Genomic DNA, 22,027 nt, shown 5'->3' with positions numbered 1-22,027 from the left:
ATAAATACATACAACAAATGATGATTTGTTTTTGTTTGCCACCCAGCGCTGAGCAGGAGGCCTTTCTGTCCTCGCTGGAAATCCTAAACTTCCGTCTGCGTCCTTGTGTCTCCTCCTGTCTCCGGGTCTGAGGTACTGTTATGGATTTGAAAGATGCCACAAGCTGTGGTCGGTGTGCAGGGACCAGAAGGTGTCGTGTGGGGAAGGGGACTCAGTCTCACTGGGCCCTGATCCACAGGCCAGCATCTCCCTTCCTGCCGTGGCTGACAGGACTGCAGGCGAGGGGGGGTGGGGGGGGTGGGGTCAGTGCCAATGTGATCGCTTGTGTTTCCTGGATCCCGCCCGGTCCTTTGGTGGAGCTCTCCCATTGGCCACAGGGAGAGGGGACGGGAGGGCGGGTGACCTCGAGGTCACCTTTTCGTGAGAGAGCCTCGTGAACCTGCGGCGTCCGGCTGCTCTCACCCAGGTCCTCGTCTCAGATCGTTGATGTGCGGTCAGCACCGTCTGGGGAGAAGCAGAGAGAGAGAGAAGTCACGACCTGGTTTACAAATCATCGATCTCTGCAGAATCAAAAGGTCCTGATGGAGATGGAACTGATTCACTGGTTTGTGAGCTGCCATTTTGAGGCCTGCAATTTGACATTCTGTACAGCGCCATCTTGTTTTTTATAAACCAGAAGTAGCCACATTTGGAGGAGCAGGGGGTGGAGCCTGATAGCTGTCAATCACATGGAATCTACCAGGGATGAGCGAGTACAGCATTATCTGTATCTGTATGTGTATCTGTTAACCATATGAATTATCTGTATCCGTATCCGTACTCGGAGTGGGCGGGGCCTAACCCGGAAGTGGGTGTAAAAAAAACAAAAAACTCCAACGACCGGCAGAGAGAGGGAGAGAGAGAGAGAGAGAGTAGCCAGACGCTAGAGAGTAGTCAGACACTCAATGCGTGAAGCAAAAAAAAAAAAAAACTGTTTAAAAAAAAAAAAAAAAAAAATCTTCGACAGGAGTCGCTTTCTACCAGCACCACGTCTGAACGAACCCACGTTTAACAGAACTCTACTGGTTAATAAGTAAGTACAAACTGAAATAAAAACAAACTTCAAGCTGAAGAAACCCTAAACGTTAACGGAAAAGACCCGTGGACCTGAGTGACTGAGAGACAGAGAGCTGTTCTGTGAGTGAGCAGAGCGCTGTGTGAGGATTTTCATTCAGTCCGAGCACAGATATTCACTCGTATTACTCGTATAATACTCATGCTCGGCAAAAGTGCTTTATCCGTACCGGATACTCGTTTCAGCCGAGTATCTGGCTCATCTCTAGTATCTACGCCCTCAATACATCTGGTGCTTTATGGTCTACAGAACCTATGGAAGAAGACTTGAAACCAGAGATTGAGATATCTCTGGTTTCTTTCTTTCAATGTTTAGTTGAGTCATTTTCTCAGAGACTTCTAGAGAAACAACCAGTAGAGTCGCCCCCTGCTGGTCATTAAAGAGAACACAGGTTTCAGGCACATAAGCATTTGCTTCACTTTCTTTACACTCAGGGTTTGCTGCTGAAACTCCCTCAGGCTTCAAACAGGCTTTAGCTTCCATGTGACCCCGAACACAAGGTTTTCCAAAGTCATGCACCAACTTTTTAACTTCGTGATCCAAGTTGATGCTTCAGATAACACGCGCCGGCTTTCAAAACTGCACCAAGAGCCTAATTAGCTGTCAAAGCAACATTTATCTTTTATTGCCTCCATGTTTTTGGCACAGATCTATTCCTTTAGTCTACACTACTTTGATTATTATATAAACAACGACTCTACAACCTTTGGAACATGTTTGCGTGTGTATCCTCGGCACCGTACAATAAAAGTTTGGTTGGATTTGAAGCTGAGCAGTGACCTGACTGTGCCGTGAGCTGCTTGTAAGGAATGAGGAGGAGTGAGGGGCCGGGGGGGCCACACTGTCCTGGTAAGAGAACAACACATCTGTCAAAATACTGATGGAGCCTCTCAGAGGGAAACAAGCGCCTGACAGCTGCTGCCTCAAGTTCGTGTCCCGTTGAGCTGTTGTTGATCACGTGGTCACGACACAGGATTCTGAGTCCGGTGTGAAGAGACCAGTGAAGAGACCAGTGAAGAGACCAGTGAAGAGACCAGTGAAGGGACCAGTGAAGAGACCAGTGAAGGGACCAGTGAAGAGACCAGTGAAGAGACCAGTGAAGAGACCAGTGATGAGACCAGTGAAGAGACCAGTGAAAAGACCAGTGAAGAGACCAGTGATGAGACCAGTGAAGAGACCAGTGAAGAGACCAGTGAAGGGACCAGTGAAGAGACCAGTGAAGAGACCAGTGAAGAGACCAGTGAAGAGACCAGTGAAGAGACCAGTGAAGGGACCAGTGAAGAGACCAGTGAAGAGACCAGTGAAGAGACCAGTGATGAGACCAGTGAAGAGACCAGTGAAGAGACCAGTGAAGAGACTAGTGAAGGGACTATTGAAGAGACCAGTGAAGAGACCAGTGAAGAGACCAGTGAAGAGACCAGTGAAGGGACCAGTGAAGAGACAAGTGAAGAGACCAGTGAAGAGACCAGTGAAGAGACCAGTGAAGAGACCAGTGAAGAGACCAGTGAAGAGACCAGTGAAGAGACCAGTGAAGAGACCAGTGAAGAGACCAGTGAAAAGACTAGTGAAGAGACCAGTGAAGGGACCAGTGAAGGGACCAGTGAAGAGACCAGTGAAGAGACCAGTGAAGAGACCAGTGAAGAGACCAGTGAAGACACTAGTGAAGGGACTATTGAAGAGACCAGTGAAGAGACCAGTGAAGAGACCAGTGAAGAGACCAGTGAAGAGACCAGTGAAGAGACCAGTGAAGAGACCAGTGAAGAGACCAGTGAAGAGACCAGTGAAGAGACCAGTGAAGAGACCAGTGAAGAGACCAGTGAAAAGACCAGTGAAGAGACCAGTGAAGAGACCAGTGAAGGGACCAGTGAAGAGACCAGTGAAGAGACCAGTGAAGGGACCAGTGAAGGGACCAGTGAAGAGACCAGTGAAGAGACCAGTGAAGAGACCAGTGAAGAGACCAGTGAAGAGACCAGTGAAGAGACCAGTGAAGAGACCAGTGAAGAGACTAGTGAAGGGACTATTGAAGAGACCAGTGAAGAGACCAGTGAAGAGACCAGTGAAGAGACCAGTGAAGAGACCAGTGAAGAGACCAGTGAAGAGACCAGTGAAGAGACCAGTGAAGAGACCAGTGAAGAGACCAGTGAAGAGACCAGTGAAAAGACTAGTGAAGAGACCAGTGAAGGGACCAGTGAAGGGACCAGTGAAGAGACCAGTGAAGAGACCAGTGAAGAGACCAGTGAAGAGACCAGTGAAGACACTAGTGAAGGGACTATTGAAGAGACCAGTGAAGAGACCAGTGAAGAGACCAGTGAAGAGACCAGTGAAGAGACCAGTGAAGAGACCAGTGAAGAGACCAGTGAAGAGACCAGTGAAGAGACCAGTGAAGACACTAGTGAAGAGACCAGTGAAGAGACCAGTGAAGAGACTAGTGAAGACACTAGTGAAGAGACCAGTGAAGAGACCAGCGAAGAGACCAGTGAAGAGACCAGTGAAGAGACCAGTGAAGAGACCAGTGAAGAGACCAGTGAAGAGACCAGTGAAGAGACCAGTGAAGAGACCAGTGAAGAGACCAGTGAAGAGACCAGTGAAGACACTAGTGAAGAGACCAGTGAAGAGACCAGTGAAGACACTAGTGAAGAGACCAGTGAAGAGACCAGTGAAGAGACCAGTGAAGAGACCAGCGAAGGGACCAGTGAAGAGACCAGTGAAGAGACCAGTGAAGAGACCAGTTCAAGCTGAGACTGGTAACAACCATCAACTGCAATCAAAGACGAACGACACCTCTCCACTTCCTCCCTTAACCCGGGCTTTTACAGTTTTAAAACAAAAATACAAATAGAAAATCTCTATATATATCAACTGATGTGAGACATGTGAAAAATAAGGCAAAGCTCTGATTATGAAGATGAGGTTAAAACGCACTCCTTCATTCTGCTGCTCTACCTAACACGCACACAGACACACACACACACACACACACACCAACAGACACACAAAGCAGCACTTGTCCATCTTTCTGTGGCGAGCACTGAGGCCCTCTGTCTGCACCTCAGCTGAGTTTTGGGAAAAGGGGAACTTGGCGCTGACTTAAAACTCTACTAAAAATTCACTGTACACGTGAAAATCCGGCAAAAACCAGCTCAACAAATGACTAAACTGAAGTCCGTCGACTATATTACGTCACTGCCTGAAAATTATTATTTTCCAAGGTCTACAAATAATCTTCAACTCATTTTTCAAATATTAGTAATCCACACAAAATGCCAGGACGACAGTTTGGCTCATCGAGTCTGATGAAGTCAACTTTCTCAAAAATATATCTAATAACAATCAGATGTCCGAGATCACATCGTCCCCCAATTCATGAAGGTTTAGAATGTCAGAACAAAACAAGAGAGAATAAAAGAATAAAAGAGTTTTATTTTATTTTAGTTTCATGTCAGAAATCAGAATGACCCTGGTCATCGTAAACATGTGCATCTGGAGCACCAGGAATAAAATGAGGCATCATAATCAAGGTTTTCTATATTGTGCAATGTGGAGACAACAAACAGCTGTTCGCTTGTTTTCAAGTAAGATTATTACTGAAAAACTTTATATAATCATCTTAAGTCTGTTTTGAAGATGATGTCACATCTGATGATATACATCGTAACTGCAGATGAACGGCTGTTAAACCCAACTTTCCTCTTCTGATTTGATCTTCCTCCTGAGCTGAACTCACCGCGGCCGCTGCCAGAATCATTGTCAGATCTGGAACTTGGCGAGTTTCGAACCCGCTCGGCCAGACGCAAATCAAACGCATCTGAGAACCGTCGCTGGGCTCCGACGTGTCTGGAGTTATCGATGGGCCTGAATCCACAGACTCAAATCTGCTCACTCGACAGGATAATTGACTGGAGCTTCGAATGGGCCGGGCGGTCGTGAGATCAGTGTTAAGATCAGGTGAGGCGTCGGATCCTGAACGTGACTCACTCTACTGCTCCGACTTGTGGACCCTTTTGGAGTTTGGGCTTTAAAACATAACCCAGAAGTCCTGGTGAGTCAGACCCAACGGAAGCTTCAGCCTCAAACCACAGATACAAGGACCCGGACAACGCACATAAAAACATCGTCAGCATCTTCACTTCACAGGATTCCGGTTCCTTGTTTTCTCTATCTGCACTGTAACAGCAACTTGGGTGAAGTTGTTCTAAAAACCTGAAATACAACAATAAACTTCACAATAACTAGAGCCTGACAGATTTATCACTGGTGTCGATGGTGGATATCTGGGCAAAGCCTCCTGTAGTCTGACCAGTTCCACTCATCACAGCAACAGGTCTTCACACAGAACACAAAACAGGGATTTACTCTGTGAAGGCAGATCAATTAAAAAGCAAAAGCAAGCATTTTGAAACCAAACTGGTGAAACTAGAGACGGAAACCAGAAGGCTTCTGGCCCCAAAATCCTGTCCCTTTGTCTACAGAGGCAGCTTTAATAGGAACAAGGAGATCTACCCATCCTGAATATGGATATATTCTTTTTAAAAACAAAATCAGAAGGAAAAAGGGTATAAAGACTTAATAGATGGACGTCAGGAGGCGTCTCTTACTGCTCAAAGAGTCAGAGACATGCTACTCCCTAATGTCGATATCAGCATTGGCCTACAAAAAAAAAAAAAAATCCATATCGGTCAGAACAGTGTCTCCTGACGTTTGTGCTACGGTTCCCTTTAGGACAAATGTCTTAAATGTACATTTTTTATAATGCTTCACTATATTTACCACCATTTTCTTATTACATTCTCAAACGCACCAAAATGGAAGAATAAACTCGTCACATTTCAAAGTGCAGTTACAGAACCGCCGCGTGATGACAGCTCATCGTTGTCAGTTTTCCAGCACACACAAGGTTCTGGCGCCGGACCGACACAGACACACACACCGAGTGTTTGTTTCGCTCGGAGCAGTTTGACCCGATGAAGATCCAGCAGGGATCCGAACATTTTCGTATCTTTTGAATAAACTTTGTGGCCTGGAATCGGTTTCCAGGCTTCAGTTTCTGCACTGACGCTGCTTTCAAATAACAAGAAACGTGATTCATTGTTCACTTAGTGCGTCGGACAACAGGCCCATCTTTTGTCCTCATGATCATTTCCACTGATCAGCGGTGACACGGACATGCAGGGATTCACTTTTGTTTTCATCACTCTTGTTTTTTCATCCCTGTCGACACAGCGAAGGAATGAAAAAACACAAAATGGTATCAAACTCATCCGATGGCGTCGCAGCCAGGAAGTAAAGGAGACACAGCTGTTCTCTGCAGTGTTGTGTCTTCACCAGGAGCCATTTAAATATCCTGACTAAAATGAAGCTTGCTGGCGTTTCCTTGTCGGTTTGGAGGCGTCACATGTTATTGCCGTCAGCTCCTGAACAGCTGTTTGTTATATATTGTGGTTTAATTATGGTTAAATATTAAGAAACGGTGTTACCTCCCAAGGCGTGCTCTGTCATACTCAGACACAGAGACTCAAGGCGATTGTTGATGTCCGGTTCTGTCACAGGCAGCTGAAGATCTGCAGGAGAAAAACAAACAGGATCAGTAAATACAAATATAAACAGATGTTGTGAACACGGAGGATTCAGGTTCAGAATGCTTTTCTAATCAAAGTATTCATTCGATTTCAAAGAGGCCTTTAATTAAAGTTAAAGTTAAAGCCATGATGATTCTCTCTCCTTCTAATGAATCACCACCAATGAGCTGGAAAAGAACAAAAAAATATGTTTTGATCAGCCACTGCTTTGGTTTGAGCTGCATGAAATATTACGATTAAAATGATTTCACCAGAATCGGATCAAACTTTTTAACATCAATAAAAAGCGACACAACTGATGTGTAATGGCTCAAAATCCACAGAACATTGATAAGTGACTAATGAGATTAATTCCATCTCATACACAGTGAAACCAGTCTAGTGAACCACTCCTCCCCAACACAAATTACCCATATGGAGCCTTCTTATATTTTCCATTAAGTCCTAATAAAAGCAGAGGATGCACATGTATCTACTGAGGTGATTTAAGTAAAAATGATTAAACTTGTTAAATGAAACAAGCAGTCTAAAAGGCGTCTACTGGGATTTTACTAGTGTCTCTCATGAGCTTCTCCTCACGTCTCTCCTTCCTGCTGCTCCTTCTGCTGCCTGTTAGACCTGAGGAGCAATCAGCTGCACCGACCACTCCCCTGCTGCAGGTGGAGGTGGAGGTTCTCTCTGATCCACCTCTACCTCTCCACCTCCTTCTCCTCCTCCACCTCCACCTCCACCTCCACCTCCACAACAACATGCATTCAACTCCGTGCTAGTTGGCTATCTTGGCTTCAGCTGTGAGCCGGGCGGGGGCTGTTTGGCAGATGGGTTGAGGCTGGAGGGGTGTGTGTGTGTTTGTGTGTGTGTGTGTGTGTGTGTGTCTGTGTGTGTGTGTGTTATATTTGGTGAAGCCTAGCAACCCCGTGGAGCCATGTAGTCCTGAGCTGAGTCTTCAACACGCGCTGGGCAGTGACAATCCCTTGTGGCCGGAGAGAAAAGCTGAGTGAGGCTCAGTGGTCCACAGCAAGCTATTTATAGACTTAAGCCCCCCCACCCACCCACCCCCCCGACGCACACGGAGAGAAAAGATGGACACACTTGTTCCTTCATCCCCTCATCTTGCACTTAATTAGCCGTTATCCATCAGCGGGCAGAGAGAGAGAGGGAGAGAGAGAGAGAGAGAGAGAGAGAGAGAGAGAGAGAGAGAGAGAGAGAGAGAGAGAGAGAGAGAGAGAGAGAGAGGCAGAGCGCACATGCTGTGTATACAGTGACAGAGGGGGGGGGGGGGCATGGGGCGTCTAGCTTTTCAAATCAGTAACGCTGGCCGAGACCCAGCTCCCTGATGCTATGTGTGCATGACTCTGCAGAGTTGTCAGGATGGAGAGAGGGGAGAGAAAGAGGGAGGGAGGGATGGAGAGTAGCGAGAGAGTTGAGAAAGGGAGAGAGTGTGAAGGAGAGGAGGAAGGAAAGGAAAGTGGAGCCTAGTCCTCGCTGCACAAAGAGCCTCATTGTCCAGCGTCCTCGGACTCTTTCCTCCGTCCGTCTCCTCCTCCTCTCTCTCACCCTCGTTACTCTCTGCCGCTTCTACATGTGTTTTTCCTCTTCCTCGTTCTAAAGAGAGACACTTCTGGTGTGTGTGTGTGTGTCTGTGTGTGTGTGTGTGCGCAGAGGGAGTCCTCCTTGTCCTACTCCTGTCCACTGTTTGGGGGACAAACTCCACTCTGCAGAGGTGACTACAGGTCACTCTACCTTTCACTGATGTTTACATGAGCCTGTGTGGACAGTGGGAGTGACTGGGGGGGGGGGGGATTTAAAATACAAATATCCCCAATAACCACGAGCACTTAAAATACATTTACACTGTCAAAGCGTACGAGCCACAGACTGAGCAGTGACTGTGAAACAAACAATCCACTTTTCTCCTGCTGGGTTTTCACCTCGATAACAAACATCCACGGGAGGTTTTTTTTAGCTAAAATTAAAAAACTGCCTTGTATGCACGTAGGCCACTGTTGTGAGTTCCCCTCGCAGATGTAATTACCAAGGGAAACGTATTCTGTTCATATTCAGAAAGATATTTTTATCAGTGTTATAACTTGAAATGTTTCTCAAGCTCCAAGTTTCAGGAAACACGTCGCTCAGACTGTCCATCGCTGCAGCTCCTCTTTTCAGCCTCTGTCTCAAACACCTGGTATTTGCTAAACGTGGAGACGAGCTCCCTTTGCCACAGACTTCGGACTTTTTAAACTTCGCTGAACTTTTAAAATCCCCAAAACACGACGTAGAACTCCGGAGGAAAGAAAGCCTCTTTTAAGGGTTATAAAAAAAAAAAACACCATATAGAGAAGTACAGCGATTCAATAAACAGGAGTTCAGTCTGTGACATCACTGCGAGTGTGCGTATTCCCGGCGTTTCTCACCAGCTTGTTGGAACATGACCATGGTTTGTGGCGTGGTGTGGACCGGCAGCGAGCGGGTCCTCTGCACGGAGCTGTGGGTCCGGCTCGGCATGCTGTTACTTCCTCCCGGGTTGGCAAACCACAGACCCTGAGGAGGAGAATTCAAAAACAAATCACAAAATCAGCTTCTTGAACACGTCGACACCTTCTTCCGCTCATCAAAGACACGACAATCTGATCGATAAACCCAAGAGACAGATTATATATATATATATTTTTTAAATTATTATTATAGAGACAGACTTTTGAATGACCTCGGTGAAGAATAAATGCTGTCATGGAAAAATGGAAAACCAAGTTCCTCTCGTAAAACAGGATCACAGATAAAGACGAAGTGAAGCCAGACCCTCTTGATCGCCCCCTGGTGGCCGGCTGCAGTGTGGATCATAAACTCTGCCTCCATGTTAGAGGACGGGACATGGATCAAAATCAAAGGTCGTAAGTCCGTGCACCACAGTTCCTTTTCTCAACGCTATGTTCAGTTTACGTAGTTTTCATCCCACTGATGTATAGACAAGCGTTCGTGTTTCCGTAAAGTTCGGTTTGTCGTATGTATTTGAGGCTGACTAGCAATTGGTCGAGCGGCGTTGATATCGTGAGTCCACGACCACGGCCACGACCACGGCCACGACCACGCCCACAGCCTGCGTCTCCATATGACGTCACAACCACTAGAGGGCAGCGCAGGAAGTGGAGGTGCGTCCACTTGTATTTACAGTAACGTGCTGATCACTCACTGTTCAAACTTTCCCTGATGTGACACCCCCCCCCCCCACCCACCACCCCCATCCCCCCCCCACGCTCCTGTCTGGATGTCTGGTCCACACCTAATGACAGTCTCAGACGCTCACCACATGAATTCCTCGGTGTAACCTGCCTATTACACCCCCAACGCCACTACCACATCCCCCTCCCCTGTTCTCTCTCTCCTTGCGTGCAGCGCCCCCCCCCCCCACCCCCACCCCCCCCTCGCGGCTCTCCAGTGCCGTGGGCCAGGGAAAAACAGGAAATGCCTGTGCACTGTTCTCACTGCCTCTGACTGGCTCTCTCTCTCTCTCTCTCTCTCTCATACATTCACATCTGAACTCTCTCTCTCGCTCTCTCTCTCTCTCTCTCATGGTCCCTCCTCATCCAACACCACCTCTCCCAAACTATGACTCACACATTTCCCTCCCTCACTACACATCCACACTCCAGTCCCGCACAAGAAGGTCCAGCCTGGTGAGCAGGGACTGAGGTATTTCCTCCCATTGTAAATGATGAGAAAGATAGAGAGGGAGAGAGAAAGAGAGAGAGAGAGAGAGAGAGAGAGAGGGAGAGAGGTTGACTATGAACTGGGTCAGCGCCAGGATGGGCCTGAAACGGCTCCACAGCTCCTCCTGTTTCAGTGCACTGACGCAGGGCCTCTGGTATGTGGGGTGACCTGCCGACGAGTTCCATCCACCAAACACCAAACACCAGCACCACCACCGCTGCTGCTGCTGCTCCTCACCCCACATGTTTTTGCAATGGAACGAAAAGCCTATTTCAGGAAGTGTACGTGCTGGAGAAGGAATTCTGCTGCCCAGGTTATTGTCAACATCCTGGAATGTTTTATTTACACACATTTCCAAAAATCAGCGTTTCAGTCCCGACCGACAAATGATATCACCATGAATTCAGCTCTGGGTTTCCTGTCCTGGACGACAAGTCTTCTGACCCATACAACACATATTTGAAGGGTTTGGTCCTCTAGTTAATTGATTGATTGATTTGTCTTGAGCAGTTTCTATTAGGTTACAAAATTAACTGTGAATCAACTCATGAGAAACTAGATAAACAGTTCTGAGAAACAATAAAAAGAAGGCAAATATCTCCTGGAGAGAAGCTGTTGTGTAACACGTAGAAAACACAAAGATGTCAGGTCTGTGGTGATAAGAGCCGACACCGGTGTCTGTGGAATGTAAAGAAAATCAATTGCTCTCTGCAGCGGTGTTAATACGTCACTTCCTGTCTCCGCCTGCTGCTCCACCTCTGACTAATGAGGATTTGTTTGCTTCTGTGCAAAGAAACCTCCGCTGTGTTGTGCAAGTGTGAAAGGAAAACTCCTGTTAAACTCTGTGGGCAATTCTCATGTCTGTAAAACAGCTTTATGAACTTCTTTAGTTCCCTAAATTACGACGTGAAACCGAAAGTAACCAGAACGAACGTCAACAGCGCAGCTCGGTTCAGACTTCCCTGTTCTCCCTGTGTGTGTTTGCTCTCGTCCCGCTGCTCGGACTCACCTGTCTCCCCTGCTTGGGGCCGGTCGGCGTGCTGCTGGCGCTGCGTGGTGTGGGTCCCAGCAGGCCTCCGCTTCCCAGCAGGCCCAGCCTGGCACCCGGCAAACTCCTGGAGGGCATCTGGAACTGGCGAAGGCTCCTCCTGACCGACACGCTGCCCCCGACACAGCCAGCGGTGGGGAGAGAGTTGGACTGACCGAAACGGCTGCAGCAGAAGAAAAGGGCAGAAGGAGGTTGATTACTGCGATCGTCCAGGGATTCGAACCAACAACACTTCTCATGCCCACGGACATGACAGAGGCACAATATATCATAGTGTTTTTAGATCATTTTTGCTGCTATGAGAGCGGCTTGTTTATTCTTATTATTCATATCAGGGCAAAAAAAACTAACCACAGGAAAGAGTTTGTCTGAAAACTACTGAATAAATCCTACAAAACCACGTTATTCATGATAATATGTTCTGTGTATGTAACATATGCATTCCCTTTGCAGTTGTTTGTATTTGTACAGAAGAAAGTTCACAGTAACGTCTTTTAAATACTGGTCCAAACTACAGGCTTTTTAAAAACATATATATATTATAACTTAACATTATACATACAGAACAGACTACATTTATATGTGATGATAAAATAAAAGCACCAGATGATCTAACTGATTACTGATCCCTCTTTTAAAAAACGATTCCTTGAGTTAAACACAATCTCAGGCACGATCTATTTTCAGCTCTGTGAGTAAGAAGTTCCACATCGATCCTCGTTAGCATCTTAAAACCTGGTTGTTTTATTTAAGTTCAGTTTTTAATTTCCATTTTTTTCAATCACAGACAACAGAACAGGTCAATTCAGGTATACGAGTGCTGTCTGTGTGGGTCTGTACCTTCTCTGCGGTCGGTACCCTGCTATGTCGAGGAGGGTTTTCCTGGGAATGGACCGGAACAGCCTCTGCACCTGTTGTTTCCATGACAACAGCCTCTTCTTCTGCGTCTCGGTGAAGGACTGACAGAGAGGGGACGGAGGGAAGAGGGAGGAAATGAAGCGTGACCGATGGACGGTGAGTCTCAGGGTTTTCAGAACGAAGGGCACACTCGACTGAAACTCTGATTCACACAAGAAACTAATCTAAAGCATGTTACTGCTCATTAATAAAGCAGCGTAATGATGCTGATATTTATCTCACTCACAGATATTCACAGATTGTATCACTGAATATACTGTTACAATCTGTGCTGACATTAAATCTCAGAACAGTAGTTGAATAGAAGTTAAAATAATTATAATTCACAGAATTTATCCTCGAAGCTCTTTTCCATTTTTCCATTTATTCATGAAACCAATAATAACAATATAAAGGGACATTATTGACCAACTTTTGGGGTTTTTGGAGGTTTCTAAAAGTTCAATTTCAGATGTTTTAAAGACCATAACAAATAAAAATCAAATATGTATATCAAGTATGACAGTAATGAAGGAATATCAGTACTAGAATCATTTACACTTCCCCACAATCAACCGGCTAGAAGTAGAAAATAATCCTCAATCTTATTTTGTTATTTAGCAAAGATCCAGGGACAGCTTGTATCATTAACATGATTAAGAACAAACATATTTAAGTACATAATATTTTAATATTTTTAAGACTTTGGAAGGTCTATAATTCTGATTATTAAATTTGAGACTTGTTTTAGACTTTTTAAGATTTAACAGAATCTGTAACACTTATCTTTCCCCACATTGGGTTAAAGTGAAACATTAAAAGATGATTTTAATCTGCAGCATATTGACAGCCATGGTGTTGTTTTTACAGCATGCTTTATTCATGTGTGTACCTCGTGGAGAAGGCACTTGTCAATGAGCTGCAGGTAGGAGCTGATGTTGTCCTCGTCCGACCTCGACACCAGCAGCTGGGTACAAACTGGAAACAGAAGAAATTAACTTTAATAAAAAGAAACGTTCCTCAGTCCATGAAAACGATCCCGTGCCGAGAGGCCGATGCGATACCTTTGCCCATGACGCGTGTGAACTGGCCGGGTAAATCCCCCTCCGCGATGACGCTGGTCCCCGACTCGGCCTCGCCGCTGCCCCCCCCTGTGAGGTGGGAGCCGGGCGCGGCGCTCTTGCCCTCGGGACTCAGGAGGAGGCGCTGCAGCGACGCCTCCTCGGCGCCGCTGAACGCCTTGATGGGCGTCATGATCATCTGGTGCAGCTCCTGCAGCGGGGCGCGCAGGTTGCTGCCCTCCAACACGTCCTGCGGGCAAACGAGATGAAAAGAGAGGGAGAAGAAGTAGATGAGGACATTTTATAGTGGATCTCATCCTGATGCTGGATCGTGGTCTTGCTGCTGGCCAGAGACTGTGATTGCAGCGGGACTGCCTGACACATAGTATTGAAAAATGTTTAGCCTAATGGATGCTGCTAAAAATCCTGATGATGTTTTCTTACACCTGACATCTATTGCACTTCTGTCCGTCCTGAGAGAGGGATCCCTCACATGTGGCTCTCTCTGAGGTTTCTACATATTTTTACCTGTGAAAAGGGTTTTTAGTAGTTTTTCCTGACTCTTGTTGAGGGTTAAGGACAGAGGATGTCACACAATGTTAAAGCCCCATGAGACGAATTGTTATTTGTGAATGTGGGCTATACAAATAAAACTTGATTGATTGAAACTTGACATTTTAACAACTACTGAGCTTTGGGATTATTTGTATCAACAACCGTTGTCCCTTTATATGAATCTATGGAAGAGGAACTGTTAATTCTGACCCACATGTCAGATATTAATGGCGACCAGATCTCTGTCCACGTGATGGAGGCGAGAATAAAGTAAAACCAGGAATACATACGTGTAGTTTCCCACTTGCATTAAACCGTATCACCGTGACTCCCGCCCGACACAGACCAGCGCTACACACGAGTCGCTGTAAACCCAAAATACCAAACCACAGGTGTCGTGTTTCCCCGAGCTCTACAAATGACGCCATAACAAATTTAAAAATGAAGCGTCGGTGAAAAGGTTAAGCCTGAATTTAGCCGGCCCACCAAGTCCCTCCTGTGGTTTTGCCCTTGAGCGCCATTGTCTTGCCTCGGCGGCTGAATGCAGGGGGTCGTGGGCGGATGGGTTTAAATCCAGAGCCTAAAGAATCTCCTTCCTGGATTAGGTGTTCTCTCAGCCGCCATCTCAAGTACACAACACCAACTGAGAGAGAGAGAGGCGGTGTCCTGCGGTGCTCGCCCAGGTTCGGAAAACGCCCAATCACCGACAACGATAACCACAAGACGACTTCCACACTCGTTTAATTCCAGGTAGGACAAGTAAATTCGTGATGTCGGGTCACTGACCTTCTCCAGGCTGCGCAGGAGGTTCTGTCGCTCTTTAAGCTTCTGGATGCTGATGACAATCTTGTGTCTGGCTCCTTTCGTGACTTTCTGTTGGAGGAAAGAGGTTCGAGTCAAACATCCCTTCGGTTAAATACCGAATCTGAAAGAGACTTTAATGTAAACCTATCCGCCTGGCTTTAGAGTGTGGTTTACAGATATGACTTCATATATTCATTTCTGCCTCTGTTTTGTACATTTTATTCGATTTTTTTGTCTTTTTTAATATCATTTCTATTATTTGTTTTTATCCCCTTTTTATTAAATCTTTTCTTTTAGTTTATTTTATCCTTTTGTAAATCGTTATTCTAGCTTTTAAAATCCAGGTATTTCATTGTCAGCATGTTTTTTATTTTGTCTCATTTCTCTCTCATCAGTGTGAAGCACTTTGAACGACAGGTCTGAACGGTGCTGTACAAATGTTTGATAGATTAAATGAAGAGAAGCAGATGTTTTGGATTTCAGTGAAGTGAGGAGAGAAACAACTTGTGTGTGGTTGTGACGACAGAACGAGCGGAAACCGATCCCCGGCAAATACAGTTTAGTTTATTCTAGTGCGACTTCTCACATGTCCCATGAAGAGCTGATGGTGACAATCCAGACACTTGCAGATCGAACCAGCAGCAGAATACTGAATTCTTTGTCACGCAGGAAAGGTCTTTGTCGTGTCTTAGTGTGATTGTGTTGCGTTGGAGTCCGACACAGAAAAGTTAAGCAGCACCTGCAGGAAGTACACAACTTCCCGCTGAGCTGTGTTAAATTTAGCTGTATCCTCTGTTTCAGAATAGACTCACAAGCATCTTCATATGACATGTATTTATTAACTTTTTAACTTGAAACCTAGTCACATAATTACTTTGATTAGTTTGAATCCCTTTTGAGAATAACGCCATAGATGAAATATTAAATCATAAATGCAATTTTCTGAGTTGGTGCATAAGTCTAAGGTTTATTTGCTTTTGATAATGTTGACTGAATCGTTTGAGTCACTTCACACAGCAAACAGAATAGAAAGTGTAACGCAACAACTAGGTCCTGTTGTAATGCGCTTCTTCCAGACAACACACAATAAAGTGCGTTTGTTAGCTTGTGCGTTTGTGTGTTCACGAACCTGCGCCTCCAGCTGCTCTTCGGTCAGCGACATCATCTCGTCGTAGGTCATCGTGGAAAAGAGCGCGGCGTATTTGTGGAGACGGAGACTCTTCAGCCACGAGGGAACGTCTGGGCAGACAACAAAAGGACGCACACAAACAGACACACACAAAAACACAAACACAAGTACGTTAGATTGTTTACATTTTTCACAATTGAATTTAATATCAAAACAACATTGAAAAATGCTTCAGTTCTTGGGTAAGCACTGCGCGGGCAGTGTTCCACCCACAGTGTTCATCTATGTCCTCAATACAAATATATAACACACAGGGAAATAAAAAAGTAATCTACTAACTCAAATAAATCTCATGCACAAGAGAATATGGAGTTTGCACGTATCAATAATCTTTCAAAAGAGCTTCAAACCAATAATTTACATTTTGCAATGTTGTGATAATGTTTCGGTTTAAAGTGAATCTCTGTTTGAGTCATTTGTTACCAGCACACAGAACAAATACACACTCTGAATCTATTGTGTTTATATTTAGTTTGTTATGAGTTGGTTTGTGAGGACTCACTCCCTGTGACACACTTTCAGAATGGCTGAGAGGAAACTCCAGAGGAAAGTAATAACACAAGCAGAACTCTAGACTTCATGATCACGATGAGACAGTTTTCTTTATGTATTTATCCTTTATTCAACCAGAAAGGTCCCATTGAGATACAGTATTTCTTCTGCCAGGGAGTTCTGGTCAAGATCAATGATAAGGCAGTGAAAGATAGTTTCATATATAAATACAAGCAGGGAGAGAACACAACAAAAACAACATTAATACACAGCCAACAGATGTAAGACACACAAACATATGGGAATCAGCTTTGCGATGAAATAAAAATTAATTTGTGCCAGATACATTCACGTAGGATCTTATTCCAGCACCAGAGACTTCACACCCAGTCCAGGTTCTCTCTGACAAACAATTGAAAAAAATGGTGTTAGCATTCTCCTCTGAAGTTAAAAAGATGAACGACAGCTTCACCTCTCGGGGATATTTCGGTGAGAAATGTTGCTTTTTGCTTTCCTGTTTGTCTGGATGACGACGTGACACTTCAAAGACAGGAAGTACATAATGGTTTGAGCTCCTGTGTGATAGCCTCAGAGAGGTCAGCGGGGTCAGTGAGGTCAGCGAGGTCAGAGGGGCGGGTCTCTGACAAACCGCTCCGACTGGATCAACGACTTAAAGCCTCCGACTGAAAACTAGTAAGAGGCAGGCGGACGTGTAGGATTCTCCAGGGAACTAGTCTCTTCCGTCCCTCAGGTCCAATGGGGACGACTGGTCACTACAGTGAGTTAACTGCTCCTCATGAATCTTACCACAGTTTGCAGTGTTGAAAACTTAAAACACTGATTAAAAACTGCTGAATACAGTAAAAATTAAAAACAGGACCTGGACTCTTTGCCTTCATCTTCCCCCTGGCCTTAAAATACAACATCATTTGCACAATTGACCTAAATAGACGTCTTATGAAAGCCGCTGTGTGTCCTCATTTCAATTCTGTGTCCGTCTTCCAGCAGCCAGGACTTTCACGAGTGTTCCATCTCCTCTGCGATGCATCTCAGTTGTCACGCTGCGTGAGCCACACTCGGGTACAGTTATGCTTTTTTATTATTCACATGAAAAGCAACATTAGATCCCACCGGGCTCCACATCGTACTCACCCCTCATGCCACTGCCGTCGTCGTGGAAGCAGCCGCGATGCAGAGCGGCCTCGTCCGGGTGCTCGCTGCCTCCACTCCCCGAGGAGGCGATGCTGCTCTGGGGCGAGAGGGGGGCGTGGTCCGGGGCCGGACCCCTGGCGCTCCGCAGGTCCTCCTGGGAGAGCCAGCCGTGGCCCAGGGGCTGGCTGCCGGCGCCGCTCATGGGAGGCGTGAGGGACACGGAGCGCTTCAGGGGACTGTGCTGCTGACTGCCGCCTCCGCTCGTCAGGACTGTAAGAACACGGCGATATGAGTCAGGTTCGGGCGGATACAGAGCGCGGCGAAGACTGTAGGAATCATGTGGCTGAAAAACACATTATTTCAAATGACAGCATCAACACTTAGAGGTAGAGATCAAAGCCTTTCTCTTTCCTCAACGGTACATCGGCATACATTCAAATACTGGACGACTATAAATGAAAGTACCACATTATTAACTGATGGTAATGATCTGATCTGCCTGGCCCTCACCTCACATACTGAACAGTACAATCTGTCAAATGTTTTAGCACCATTTATTGTAAAAAATATAAAATAATAAACCAAATAAGATGCACATTTGGTATATTTCACAGTACGTGTTAAAAGTCTAAAAGCACATATCTAAAACATATATTTAATCAGAGTCTGACATGGAGGAAGATTAATTACTCACCTATTTTATAGAGTGAAGCATTAAATGTTTTGTGCCAATTAGTTTAAATGTTCTCCTCGTCAGTTATAACCGCGAACTAGCTCATCCGACACCGACATGTCGAGCATGACGAGTAAATAAATCCCTGGTTGCCTTTTTAAATGTTGATTTAAAATTAACGTGACGAAGATACGTTTTGGTTTACACTCATCTTCTTCTACGTCCACGCGTCAGTCAGTCAGTGCTTCTCTAGAGCTTTCTGCGTTTTCCTTCATCCCCTGGCTAACTTTAGATCTCCAGAGCTCGAGTATCACAGATGTGAAATAGTGACGCCGTGTTTGTTTGCGAGCTGTAACGGAGGGAGGCCGCGTTTGCAAAACAGGAAAATACACAAGATGGAAATACTCATCCTCGAAAGCTAAATACCAAACAACACCTCCGGGGATAAAGTAGAACTCTCACCCACGGCTTTGTACTTAAGCAAAGGAATAAATCCACTGCTAGGAAATCTGTGTGATAAACGTTTCTTCTTAGTTTCTCCATTACCATCAGAATCAGTGCTGCTCAGGATTGATTTGAAATGGTTTCCTAATGGGGGCCAAAGCAAAGTCACTGGTAATACTCATCATGTCCCAATGACTTGAACCCAGTGAAAGCGGCTCTAGCATCACAGCGTTTCCCGACGGAAGGAGGTAAACAGAATGAAAAGCCACAGAGCTTTTTGTGTCGCCGCGCTGCCGGGCCGAGCTGCCGCCGACACTCCGGTCTCTCTCCTCCTATATGTGGTCCTCTTACTGTTGGCGCTATGTATAGGACTTCATGGGCCCCGTTTAAAATAGGTGCCCAGCTAGCATTACAAGTTCCAGTCCCTAAATATTAGCCATTTTCCCTAAATACAGTCTCCCACAAAGGCTGCCTTACAAGGGAAAGGATGGGTGGTATGTCCCGCTGCGGCTTGGACCGAGGGAGGTGGTCCGGATGTTCTATCGGTGGAACAACAGGTTGATGTGGTGGTGGGACAGTTATACTCCTGCAACCATCATCTTCATCATCATCATCATCATGACACCGGACGAATTGGTGGCTCGGGAATTAAAACAAACATACTTGATCATCTTCCTCTGACTTTCGCCGACCAGTAAACCTCCACACATCGCTCCCGGCTTGCTTTGTGTTTATTAACCACTTGCATTAGTGAAGAGAAGCTTCTGCTCACCGGGTCAGCCAGCCCGGGGGTGGGGGGGGGGGGGGGTAACTCTAGTTTATCGGTTGTGAAATCCGGGGTGTTTTTTCGTGCGGCAGTGAAGCTGCTTGCAGTCAAAACTACAAGAGGATCTTTCTCGGAGCGGAGAGCAGGGCTTGAAATGAGTCTTTATTTATAAACCCTCAGCTGTTTCTTTCATTTCGCAGAAAGAAAAAAAAAAAAAACACACAGAGCCCTTGCATTCTTGTCTGGAAATATCCTGCTCTGACCATAGTTATGTTCAATTTGGACGGCCCCGCCCTCGCCGTGCGTTTCCTCCCACCTCACCCGGCCTGAGGAGGCTGTTCAGTGGACTCAGGGTGTGTTAACTGTGCTCGGTGAGTGTGGAGCCTACGTTGTGTCTTTATGGAATCATAATATTAACATGAGCATTTAATCAATCGTCCAATTTCTACGATTTTCACTGCAGCATTCCAGTCCAGTGTGAACCGAAGATGATGGAATGAAAATAGACAGAAAACAAACGTAAAGTTTGACCCCAACCGATTAATAATCGGCTTATTAAAATAAACATATAAATAAATAAATAAACATTTTGTAATGAAATTAAATGAAAACCCTTTATTTTAAAGAATAACCCGTGCAGCAAAGATGTGCCCATTTTTATTTTGCTAATTCAAGACGTATATGTTTGGTTGTATTTGTGTGCTCCTTTTATTTACAGTTATTATTTATCAGGTTTGATAACATCTTAGAGATAATTGTGGTTTTTAATATATCTTCTATATGTATATACATGTCTTTTTACACCCTAATATTAGTGTTGAAATCGGCCTCTTTCTGGCTCTGCTTGATGTGCAGTGAGGCATTTGTATTTCATTTTTGATTTGGATAAACTTGGTCAGTTTAAAACAAACAATTTTGGAAGATCTATCCCGTCTTCGAGTTCAGAACTGAATGAGTGTAGAACAGTAGAGATTGATTTACAGGAGAATTACACCTTGTCTGTCAGAGGAGGAATGTTTGGAGAATCTATAATTCTATAATCTATAATTCTACAGGGACCTGAGTGGTGCACAGGAAGTCAATCACAGTCTAGTGTCATCAGGGTCAACCCTCCTATCCACTAGACCCCTGACGTACAGGTTAGGGAGACACGTTTATTGTTTAGCTATAATAAGGCCATAATAAGAAGAATAAGTAATAAAATGCTGTGATGGCCCAGAGTCATAGATGCTGATGCTTTCTAATAAAAAAAGGGCACCGCAATAGACTGTGTAAAGGTCACTGCAGTGATTTGACAAACACTATTAACATTATTCTATTCAGTAGACTATCTGGTGCTGGACTGTGTGCCCACTGCTGATCCTGTGGAATCTCACAGCACGAAACACAAGAGACAGGGGATAGATGGGATTTCACTTACTGGTGTTTCCACCTCCACTGGTTCCAACTGTGTTTATGGTGGTCGGCACGGAGGACGATGGGTAAAGAAGCAGATGCCCGTTCTCACAGCCCGGCTGCTGCCACCCTCCTCCCAGGCCCGAGTCCCTGGAGCTCTGCCAGCCGTTGAGCCGGTCGTCCGAGCCGTAGCGCTGGTGCAGGTGCAGCGAGTACAGGTTGCTCGATGACGAGGTGTTAGTGGAGGAGGAGGAGGATCCCGACGAGGTGAGGGTGGAGGGTGGCGTGGACTGGTGATGGTGGAGGTGGTGCGACCCAGACGGAGGAGGCCTCTCCAGGGAGTCTCCCCGGGCGGCGGCCCTTTCCTCCAGGTGGTTGAGCCAGAGCGCCAGGGCGGCGCGGTCCTCCAGGGAGGTGGCGGGATGGATGAGGGCGTAGGACAGGAGCTGGCGAGACTCCTCCAGGTGGTGGCCGTGCTCGATGGTGTGGGCCAGGATGCGAGGCAGCAGGCGCATGTACTCGCCCTTAGCCTCCACGTTGCCAGGTTTGAGCAGCGGGAGATGGGTGAGGACCAGCGAGATGACGCGCTCCTTGGGCTCGCCTTGCCACTGGCTGATCACGCCTGTCAGAGGGAGCAAGACACAGGGGACATGTCAAACCACAAAACCAACACAAATTATTTCCACAGGACTAGGGGTGTCACGATACCAAAAATTCAGTAGTCGGTGCCAATACCAGTAAAAATAACACGACTCTCGATGCCAATTTCGATACCACGGTAAAAAAAAAAGTGCATTATTTGGATGTTGTTAATGTCATATACGGTAATTCAATGTGCTTGCGCTGCGCATATACTGAGGGTTATACGGTAGTTGCGGTCGCATGCGAGTGACGCTTTGTTGTGAGGCACGTTATGCATTAAATGATACATCTGCCTCACGCCGGGTTTACACCGGACGCCGAAGCGACTCGTAAGCGCAGCACCAAACCTTAAATAACAGCTGGCTCCCGTCCACTCCCATGCGCCGCTTCAGCTTCCGGTGTAAACAACCATGTGCCGGCGCGCTAGGGATTAGCGCGGAGCGGCGGCGTTGCTTCCGTGTCCGGTGTAAACCCGGCGTCAAACGCAAAATACTTCCATACACGACTCTTT

The 22,027-nt window shown here is 46.0% G+C and overlaps 1 protein-coding gene across 2 annotated transcripts in view; it reads right to left on the bottom strand.

The window, feature by feature from the left end:
* Nucleotides 1-273: 273 nt before the first annotated feature.
* Nucleotides 274-22,027, bottom strand: part of samd4a (sterile alpha motif domain containing 4A) — a 50,548-nt gene continuing 28,794 nt past the window's right edge. The window contains exons 2-12 of one of the 2 annotated variants that reach the window (XM_061068915.1): nucleotides 20,900-21,496; nucleotides 17,597-17,866; nucleotides 15,893-16,002; nucleotides 14,746-14,832; nucleotides 13,408-13,654; nucleotides 13,236-13,321; nucleotides 12,287-12,405; nucleotides 11,408-11,609; nucleotides 9,105-9,231; nucleotides 6,589-6,672; nucleotides 274-504 (exon numbers count right to left, since the gene is read on the bottom strand). In XM_061068915.1, the coding sequence (XP_060924898.1) occupies nucleotides 476-504; nucleotides 6,589-6,672; nucleotides 9,105-9,231; nucleotides 11,408-11,609; nucleotides 12,287-12,405; nucleotides 13,236-13,321; nucleotides 13,408-13,654; nucleotides 14,746-14,832; nucleotides 15,893-16,002; nucleotides 17,597-17,866; nucleotides 20,900-21,496 (1,958 nt within the window). In that variant the 3' untranslated portion in view covers nucleotides 274-475. The remainder of the gene's footprint in view (nucleotides 505-6,588; nucleotides 6,673-9,104; nucleotides 9,232-11,407; nucleotides 11,610-12,286; nucleotides 12,406-13,235; nucleotides 13,322-13,407; nucleotides 13,655-14,745; nucleotides 14,833-15,892; nucleotides 16,003-17,596; nucleotides 17,867-20,899; nucleotides 21,497-22,027) is intronic. The other variant, XM_061068916.1, reaches the window with a different exon arrangement.

Source organism: Limanda limanda, chromosome 3 (assembly GCF_963576545.1).
Source record: "Limanda limanda chromosome 3, fLimLim1.1, whole genome shotgun sequence".
NCBI classification, from domain to species: domain Eukaryota; kingdom Metazoa; phylum Chordata; class Actinopteri; order Pleuronectiformes; family Pleuronectidae; genus Limanda; species Limanda limanda.
The sequence above is the reverse complement of the archived record's forward strand: the minus strand, read 5'-3'. Positions and strand labels throughout refer to the sequence as shown.